Genomic DNA, 10735 nt, shown 5'->3' with positions numbered 1-10735 from the left:
TCAGTTTTCCTCTCCACATCTTCTTTTTCCTCAGATGCACACAGACAAACACACCCACACACAAACAAATCCACACAGAGATACATAAACACACTCACACACAAACAAACCCACACGGACAAACCAACAGAGAGATAGATCGGAGCTCGTGGGTCTTGACCGGTGCTTGATCGGAGCTCGTGGGTCTTGACTGGTGCTTGACTGGAGCTCGTGGGTCTTGATCGGTGCTTGACTGGAGCTCGTCTTGATCGGTGCTTGTGGAACGATCGGAGCTCATGGGTCTTTTGCTTGAATGGTGCTTGACTGAGATGGGTCTTGCCTGATCAGAGCTAGGGAGATTTGACCGAGAGGGAGAGTTGATGGGTACAGAGAGATGGGTCTTGCCTGATCGGAGCTAGGGAGATCTGATCGAGAGGGAGAGTTGATGGGTACAGAGAGCTAATGGGTATAGAGATGGATGGAGATGGGTACAGAGAGAGAGAGCAACAAATCAGAAAATGGGTAGAGAAAGAGAGAGGGCGTGCGTTATAAAGTGGTAGTTGAGAAATAATAAAAAAATTGAGATGAGTGAATATTTTACCAAAATATCTTGTAAAATAGATAAACTGATGTGAATGTTGTGTAAAAGTGATGGTATAAAATAGAAAATATAGGTTTTAAGTGTAAAATAGACGGAATCTTATGCACAAGCTGATGTAATTGCTCTAAGGTTGGTAACTGGCTGCAAATTCTTACAAAATTGTTGTGCAAGAAGTGACATCATATCTGTATCAGACTAATCTATATATCTTTCTGGTTTTGGCTTCCTAATGAAGATTGGTTGGCGTCAATCTCTCATGACCTGTGCCTGGGTGCTTTGTGGAAGAACGTAGGCCATATAAGTGGCTCTACAAAACGATGAACTATGAAAATTAAAGCTCGCACGTGCCAGGGGTGTCATGGACCTTTACTTAAGTTAAAAAATTCTTTAAAATATATATTTTTTATTTCCTGAATTTTTTTTAAAAATATATTAATTATATGTACTTAAATCTCCAAATCCTAATTCAAATGGTTATGTATCCATAAATAAAAATTTTTATGCATAATTTCCATAAGAATATCTAAGGTTTCTTATATATATTCATTTATTTGGAATTATAATCCCATTAGTGATTTATATATTCATTTATACTAATATTTTTGTCAATCAAGTTTATTGAAGTATAATAAATATTTTTTTTATTCTAGATAGATTTAAGTTATACTTAGTATGTAATTGTTAAATAATGTTACAACAATCAATGTTTTCTTATAGGAAGCAAATTTTAACAAATCTATCATTTGATTATATTTTATTCCTATACTTTCAAGCAAAGTTTCAAGATAATTAGATATCCATAACTATTTCATATATAAAATATATAATACTTAAGTTTTTGTATTAAAAAATTGTGTATAAAAAATGAATTTATAGATCAAATAATATATAAAAAAATTCAAACGACATAAAGTTTGGTAAGAACATTAAAAATATCTAATCAAACAGTTGGATTTCCAATATATTAATCTTATAAAAAATTATTATATGGTAGTATATTACTACCTTAGCTATAACTCTGTTTTTGTTTTTGATGAGACCTTAGGTATAACTGGATTCTATCATTTTTTTATCATTCACTTAACCATAAAGTAGCTATAATAATAAAGTACCTATCTATTCATTAAAAAAAAAATAATAATAAAGCACGTATCTAAGCGGTGTTTAATGCATATAATACTAATATCTATTAGACCATATTTTATTTTATTTTATTATACAACTCTCCAAACCCACGTCCTTGGCTCGCAGGAGCAACTTTAGTAATTTTTTTCAACGTATTTCTTAGGAATCATAAATTATACAATCTAATAAAAAAAGAAATTCATATATATATATATATTGACAAAAACAACAATAAAAAAATACGTAAATATATAAAGTTTACAATTGCTTTCTACGAGTTTTAATATTTTGAAATTGTTGCATGATAGTCTCATTATCAATGCTACAAGCTACATCTCTTTCAATGTATACAACTAAACAATTATTCATCCACTGAATATAGAACAAATTATGGAGCAAAATTTAATTTTATTAACATAAAAAAACTGAGATTATTCCCAATTTTTTTTTTAAGAGTAGACAAATAAAAATTTTTAAATTATTATATATAAAAAAAAAAAAATTTCAGGTCAAGTGGTCTAAAGCGGCGCTGTGCCCCTGTTTACTCGTTAGTACACACGTGGTTTAGTACCTCTCTCCTAATAATTTGTGATATGTATAAAACAAGAGGAATGGTATGTTTACAATATTTTTATAATATTTTTATAACAAATCTTAAGTGAAAAGTTGTTACTGGTTGTCATTATTGGGGCAAAAAAGTAATCTTGTCATTATTGGGGTAAAAAAGTAATCTTAGTATTAGTTTCAAATTTGAACCAATAACAATTAACTACCTGTAATTTGTTGTAAAAATATTGTAGAAGTAGCATCTCTAAAAAAAAAAAATTATTGACAACTTAAATAAACAAATTCACCAACTGCCATAATAAACCAAAAGCCAAATAGTTGTCCCAAAGAATTATTCTTTCAAGTTTGAACCCTCTGTGTGTGTGTTTGTTTTCCTGAAACTCTCTGTGTCTCTGTTTAGATGCCAAGATTCATAAGAAAATAAACGAGGCTATTATTCGGTACAGCCAAAAATATAAGAAAATAGATTGAAAGATCAAAGATGTCTAGTAGTAGTGGGGCATCAGAGGATGCCAAGGTTCCCTTACTGGATAATTTGGCTTCAACAGTCCGATCAAATGATGGACAGGATGTTGATGATCAAGAACAATATCTTGCTAGGAGGTTTTGGACTGAATCAAAGAAGCTGTGGCACATAGTGGGTCCTTCAATCTTCAGTCGTATCGCTTCCTACTCCATGTTGGTAATCACCCAAGCCTTTGCTGGTCACTTGGGTGACCTTGAACTCGCTGGAATCTCCATTGCCAATAATGTCATCATTGGCTTCGACTTTGGCCTCTTGGTATGTATTGCTCACTTGGGTTTTTGGTATATATTGCACTTGAAGCTTTCATATATCGTTAGAATTATGTTTAAATGAATAAATTCACAAATTTCAGTCAAACTTTTGGGAGAATAAGTAGTCTAATATGGTATCAGAGTAGAGCAGAACATCTTGAATTCGATAGTTTAACGTTGCTTATGTTACAGTTTTTTTTAATAGTTGTTTTAATTTTGTGCATCAGCTGGGAATGGCAAGCGCCTTAGAGACACTATGTGGGCAAGCGTTTGGGGCCAAAAAGTATTACATGTTAGGTGTATATATGCAGCGTTCATGGATCGTTTTGTTCGTGTGTTGTGTCCTGCTTTTGCCTCTCTATCTATGTGCTTCTCCGTTTTTGAAGCTATTAGGACAGCCTCCAGAAGTGGCGGAGCTATCGGGGCTGGTGGCTATGTGGATGATACCACTTCATTTTAGCTTTGCATTTCAGTTCCCTCTGCAGAGGTTCTTGCAGAGCCAGATGAAGGCTGGGGTGATTGCTTGGGTGTCTCTGCTTGCACTAGTGGTGCATGTGGTTGTGAGTTGGCTGTTTGTGTATAAACTTAAGCTTGGTGTGGTTGGTACTGCCGCTACTTTGAACTTTTCTTGGTGGGTTTTGGTGTTTGGGCTTCTCGCTTATACTATCTGCGGTGGATGCCCCCTTACATGGACTGGTTTCTCCATTGAAGCATTTTCTGGTCTCTGGGAGTTTGTCAAACTCTCTGTTGCTTCTGGCGTCATGCTTTGGTACCTCTCTCTCTCTCTCTCTCTCTTTCTGTGTGAAAGCTAGGCATTCAATGATTCAATTGCTTTTGCAATCATAGTTTTTTCATTTTTCCTTTTTGCATGTTTTGCTTTTTTGTACTTTTCTTTTTTAAGCATCCACAACAATTGAGCTAAATTTTTAGCAATTTAGCTCCACCAAAAACTACTTTATCTATTTTACCTACACATATACTACAGCAGTGGATCTATTTTAGCTTTCAACACAATAAAATAATATATTCATCACAATAAAATAATATTTCTACTACAATAAAATAATAATATTTTTACTACAATAAAATAATATATCATCACCATCACCACCACAGTACAAACGTCCTCCTCTACCACCACCACCGGCCACCAGTCCACAGTAGGAAAGAAGGAAAAAAAGAAAACACCAACCCAAATCGAACCCACAAATCCACAACCACCACCGGCCACCAGTCCACAGCAGGAAAAAAAAAAAAAAAAAAAAACTCAACCCAAATTGAACCCACAAATCCACAACCACCGCCCCCACCGGCCACCAGTCCACAGCAGGAAAAAAAAAAAAACCCAAATCTCCGATCGGCAACGTGATACAACCATTGACGGTGTGAAAGAACCAAATCCACATGCAAGCACTCCGCAGCAGTCCACAGCAGGAAAAAAAAAAAACCCCCAAATCTCCGATCGGCGGCATGATACAACCATTGGCGGCGTGAAAGAACCAATATCCACATGCAAGCACTCCGATCAGCGGCGAGCTCCATGGGTTTCCCAGTCAGGCACTCTGATCGGTGGCGAGCTTCGTAGGTCGGTGATCGGAGTTGAGAGAGTGAGACCGGAGTTGAGAGAGTGAGCTTGAGTCGAGCTTCATGGATCGGTGACCGGAGTTGAGAGAGTGAGACCGGAGTTGCAGAGTGAACTTGAGAGATGAGAGTGAATGAGAGAGAGAGGCATGAAAGAATGAAAAAAAAAAAAGGGAAAGTGTATTATTTTAATAATCCAACCGAATAAAATATATATATATATTTTTTGCTCTCAGCTACAGTGCACATCTATATATAGATGTGCACTGTAGCAAATCATCTAAAATTTTAGCTTTTGCCTCCACTGCTGCAGCGTGAGTTTTGTGTGTGTGGAGCTAAATTTTAGCAATATAGCTTTATACCTCCTCTGCTGTGAGTGCTCTTACTCGAGCGTTTGTTTCTTCTTTTTGGGCAAGGGTCCTGCGCTCATGTGCGCTGGATGATTAGGACTTAGGATAGAACCACATGTTCATAAATGTACTGGGACATAATAAAATCTTATAATATTTTTGTAACACTTTTAGTTTTAATTAAAATGGGTCTTAATTTAATGTTTTATTATTTTATTTTGATTTATAAAAAAAAAAAAAAAAAAGACACCTTTTAACTGTTGTGACATTCTATCATGTGCTTTTTGTTCTTTTGGCTGAATAACTAAAGATTATTTCTTTGTAATTCAAATTTGCAGCTTAGAGAATTGGTATTACAGAATACTTATACTGATGACTGGGAATCTGAAGAATGCTGAGATTGCAGTGGATGCATTGTCCATATGGTAATTTTTATCTGTTACATTGCAATGGACCATGTCTGTGTCTGATGATTGATGAGGAATTTTAGTCTGCAATTATTTTTAAAATAAGTTACCTTTCACTTTCTTCAAGCAAAAAAAAAAAACTCACTTTTAGAAGGCTATATCAAATTTTATTAATGTCTTGAGTAATGAGAGATCAGTTTTTTATTTTATATATAACCACACCCTCTATTATTGAATAATCATTTGCCAATTTGTGGACTAATGCAATTGTCTCGTTTGGCAGTATGACCATAAATGGGTGGGAGATGATGATTCCTCTGGCATTTTTTGCTGCAACCGGGTATGGCTTTTTGTGTCCTAACCTAAATTATTACAATTATTTTTTTGGTGGATCCCATATCTCAGTTAGTGTGCCTGATGTTCATCAAAAAAAAAAAAAAAAAAAAAAATGTTGGTGCGCCTGACCATTCATCTTTAGCCGTATGCTGAAATTGCATTTTGTTTGTGGGCTCAAAACATTAAATTGGTAGAGGGGCTAGGTGACTGTCTGGAATATCAATTTGAGTCATTGAATATTATTGTGGCTTGTGGCTTGTGGCTTGTGACTTGTGATGGGTCAAGATGGAGTAGTTTTTTGCAATTTTCATTTAAATGAATTGATAATGCTAAGCTAGCTGAAATTTTAGCATCCACAGAAAAAGCAAAAAAAAGAAAAAACACATGAGAGGCCATGATGTTCAATAAATTCCAATTGGGTTTTAATGACAAACATATGCCACAGGATTTATTTAGCTAACATGGGTCATGCCATATAGATAGAACAAAAGCATATATAGAGACAATAATAGTGAAGCCATCAAGCAACAAAATAACAAAACAAAAAAGCTGTGAAGTCCAGTCGTAATAGTATTAATTAATATATTCTTTGTTGTCGTTGAGAGCCTGAAGCTGTGACTTGTGACTAGTATTAGGATTGAATTTCGAGGGGTTCATATTGACAGCCAATTAATATTCCACCACATGATCCAATCCAATCTAATCTTTGCTTTCTAAGATTTTATAATCCCTGTTGTTTACTTTCCATGCAGAAAATAATTCTTTTATGTCATTGCTTTATATAAATAATAATATAATTATAATTATTATAAAACATGCATCCAACATGTCAAAATTACGTCTGATTTTCACTTTCACTTTCAGCCATGTATGGTAGTTGACTGGCAGCTACTCCTATCCTTGGTCTCTTATCTTATGAGTTAGGAGTTTGATCCGCTAAGGTTTATGTCGATGGATAAATACTATTGTGCCGCAACACTATTTTTCATAGACAATCAATGATCCTTATTTTAAATATAACTTTTGAAATCCTATACTAATTATAATTAGTGGAGTTATTATTATTATTATTATTATTATTATTAATTTAATTTAATTAAGTGTTTTGGTCTAATAATAAAAAAACAATAATTAGAAGTAGAAACTATATCTATATCTTAAAAATAAATAGTTAAATGATCCAAATAATTATACTTTATCACCGTTTGGCATATACCAAATCTAAAAATATGAAATATAAAAGTAATAAAAGTCAGCACAAGATTTGGAAATGAAATCAAAAATCAAGGAAAAACCTTTTCAAAACCACTATGAGACCGAATACCATAGAAAATTCATTGTAGAGGAATAGTTACAATAATCTACTTATAATAACCTTGTATATAACTAGACTCTTTATTGTAATATCTACAAACATTTCACTTGCTTTTCTACTGTAGTAATGGTAGAACCTCTGGAATCTTTCTAGTGCATGAACTAGACCTTCTGGCACTCCAAGTTTCCTCCTTGAAAATTATTTGTAATAAACTTACTAGAAAAGATCTTTGTGGTTTCAACAATAATTTAGAGTTCAAGGTGTATAAGAACAGATGATTTATTTATTTTTGTGTGTTTATTTTGATTTGGAGCTAATGGAAGCGTAACACACAAATAATAAATTAAACCTATTACACAAGACAACAATATTTAAAATGGTTGGGCTAACTCCAAGCTTATATCTATAAGCAGCACCAACCAAAATTTACAGGAATTGCAACCACACATAAAGTCTCGCATAAAATTTTCAAATATAAACTAACCCAAAACTCTAATACACCCAAAACGTGCCCCACACTAAGACACTAGACAAAACTTTGTCTTCTAACACATACACACCCCCTCGGAACTACACCACTACTCAAATTATAGTAACTGACACACGTCCTTACTTTCTTTTCTTTTAAATGTGAGACTACCACTTTTAGTAGGAGTAATACACCTCCCCTTTATTCTTCTAACCGCTGCAGGATTCCAAAACCAATAAGGTAATTATATCTAAACTTCTCTTATCATGGGGTGGACTTAACAAATCTTCACCTCCAACTATGAGTTCAATAGTACCTTTGTAGGTACTCTCTTTGCACCCTCATTATGGGTAGGGGTGCTCCACCTCTTTCTCAACAAGACATGCGCTCAATTGAGTTCAAGCAATACTTGAACTTCACAATCAAACTTGGCTTCACAAGCATATCAATCACAGCCTCTTTAGGCAGCTTTTGATCTAGGCTCATCCCTAATACAATTTTATTGATACTACCCAATTTATTATGTTTTGACACTATGATTTGCCAAAACATCTATGAACCCTAAAATTTGTTTAGGTGTGACTGTATAACACCAAAGTAAACAACATCCATTTGGGATAGCTTAAAAGTTATTGGCTTATTTAACGTAAAAATTAAGGTGAATAAAAGTATAGATGTCTTTATATATATAAAAAGGTTTTAAAAAATTATATATAAGCTAGCTTAAAAAATAAGTCAACTCATAAGCTTAAATAAACTTGCGTAAAAACCAAAAAAAAAAAAAAAAAAAAAAAAAAACAAACAAACAAACAAAAAATTGAACCATTGCATGCATTCGAGTCTATTGTTGTATTATATATGGGGTAAACTTGTTGTACCCAAACTGTTTTACAGTTTAAACACCCACAAAAGCAATTGAAACTATGACTTGAAATCACAATTTGTGTGTTATAAACACTACTCATTATATATTGGTTTGGAATTTTCTAAATGGAGCATACATTTTGCCTTTTTTTTTTTTTTTTTTTTTAATTGAGATACATGAGCTTGTGACTTGCGAGGTTTGCAAGATGCATCCCTCCAATGACAACAATGTGCATATGTATCCAGGGTATGTAACCAGGCCAGCTTTGATTACAATGAAAACTTGTTACTAGATATGGTACTATGCTAAGTTTAATTAAAACTAAAATACTCTTATTTCCATTTGTATAACATGCAACAGATGCGTGTGTGTATATATATACTTCTCTAAGGACATGAAAGAATTTCAGTTCATAAATAGAAAAAGAGAGAAAATCCCAATTATATTAAAGCTTCTGGTGATAATACAGAGTGAGGGTCTCAAATGAACTTGGAGCTGGCAATGGGAAAGGAGCTAAATTTGCTACATTAGTATCGGTGGTGACATCAATTGTAGTTGGCCTCTTCTTCTGGTTATTGATAATGTTTTTCCACAATGAGCTTGCCCTGATATTCTCTTCAAGTAAACCTGTACTGGAAGAAGTGAACAAGCTTTCGATCCTCTTAGCCTTCACAATTCTTCTCAACAGTGTTCAGCCAGTTCTCTCTGGTAATGATTCCTTAATAGATTTTCCCCTCATTATCTGAAATGTGTATAAATAGGGGAAAAAAAAAGAAGCTACATATTTTGAATTTTATATAGTTAATTTAATTTTACCTATATATATTTTTTAAATTTTTTTCAGGCGTGGCTGTGGGATCTGGATGGCAAGCATATGTTGCATACATAAACTTAGGTTGCTACTATCTGGTTGGGGTGCCGCTTGGATTTTTCATGGGATGGGTCCTCCACCAAGGAGTTATGGTACGTATTATTATTTCAATTGAGTCAATGCAAGCAAGCCAAAAACACTTTGTAATGACTATATGCTATCCAGTTGCTGATATCATGGTGCATCTTATGTCCACATAAAACTCAAGCTCATCTAGAATGAATTTCTCATTAAAACTAGGAGGTAAAAGTTGAAAACAAGATAATTTGAAATTGATCAGATTAACCTGCAGGTTGGTATGTACTTAGACTAATTACGAAGAAAGTGTGTGAAGAATATGCTAAACTGAGATAAAATATTTTGGAAGAAATTAATTAGGTATCTTGCAGCAACACTAACTAGAATCATGTTAGGAAAGGTGAGAAACATTTTTCCCCAAGTTCAGAGCCATTATTTGCACAGCATTCTTAAGTTGTTTCTAAGATGCTTTAGATTCTCTTGGATTCCTGTGAAATGTGACTGCAAGAGACACATTCACCAAGTTAAAATGTTTTCATGTACTTCTGCACCAGAAATTTTTTTTTTTTACCTTCATATGAAAAGATTATAATTCATAAGACAGACGTTGAAGCTAATCTTACCTGATATTTCGATAAAACTATCTTTGATGCATAAACCTTACAAAGTGAATTCTGCAATGATATATCAATGAAAGTTGTGCAACCAAATACATTAATTAAGCAAAGTCCAGGTGGGTGGTCTAGTGGTCAGGCCCTAGGCCCACAAGACTCTGGTCTTGGGTTCGAGTCCTCTTGATAATCCCTACAAGTGAGGGCATTGTCAAAAAAAAAAGTCAAGGAGTTGCATGGTGACATGTAGCCACTTGTTAGGACATATGTGTTTCACATGTTAAGAACACATGTCATGATTTTATATAATTGGCTTATCCTTTGACAAAATGCACTTTACTTGTATTTGGGTAGATTTAGAACGTGTTTAAACATTTCAAGAAACCTTATTTCAAGATCAAGTGTTGAAGCCTTCAAGTCTGTCCAAGAAAACAAGCTGATAGTGCAAATTCATTAAAACTCGACAGCTGGCTCGACAGCTGCATCTATTGAGCTTAAGAAAGCTATTCAAAGTCTGATGTGCTCGACACCTGCTCGACAGCTACTCGACACCTTCTATCTATTGAGGTTTAAGAATTTCAGAATTCTAATATAATTTTCTTGGGATCCGTGAATATGTCTTTGGGCTTTCTTTTCTCCTAACCCTAGACATATAAAAAGATTGTTTTAAGGGCCGTCAAACAGTTCACAAGTTGCACAAGTATTGAGCAAACTCTGTTCAAGTAAATTGTGACCGGAGACGAAGTTCTTGCCCTAGTTCATCTCTTTCTTTTGAAGAAGTTGTTGTGTATGTGTACCGTAGGGTTTTATGACCAAGCATCTTCTTGATCTTCATTGTATGGATGAACTGAAGAACTTTGCAA

The 10735-nt window shown here is 34.1% G+C and overlaps 1 protein-coding gene across 2 annotated transcripts in view; it reads left to right on the top strand.

The window, feature by feature from the left end:
• Positions 1–2569: 2569 nt before the first annotated feature.
• LOC126732450 (protein DETOXIFICATION 27-like) overlaps positions 2570–10735 on the top strand; it is a 62803-nt gene continuing 54637 nt past the window's right edge. Inside the window, exons 1-6 of one of the 2 annotated variants that reach the window (XM_050435301.1) lie at positions 2570–3053; positions 3277–3818; positions 5319–5405; positions 5671–5727; positions 8842–9080; positions 9217–9335. In XM_050435301.1, the coding sequence (XP_050291258.1) occupies positions 2754–3053; positions 3277–3818; positions 5319–5405; positions 5671–5727; positions 8842–9080; positions 9217–9335 (1344 nt within the window). In that variant the 5' untranslated portion in view covers positions 2570–2753. The remainder of the gene's footprint in view (positions 3054–3276; positions 3819–5318; positions 5406–5670; positions 5728–8841; positions 9081–9216; positions 9336–10735) is intronic. The other variant, XM_050435299.1, reaches the window with a different exon arrangement.

The sequence above is a fragment of the Quercus robur genome, chromosome 6 (genome assembly GCF_932294415.1).
Source record: "Quercus robur chromosome 6, dhQueRobu3.1, whole genome shotgun sequence".
NCBI classification, from domain to species: domain Eukaryota; kingdom Viridiplantae; phylum Streptophyta; class Magnoliopsida; order Fagales; family Fagaceae; genus Quercus; species Quercus robur.
Note: the sequence above shows the minus strand (reverse complement) of the source record. Positions and strands in the feature narration are given on the sequence as shown.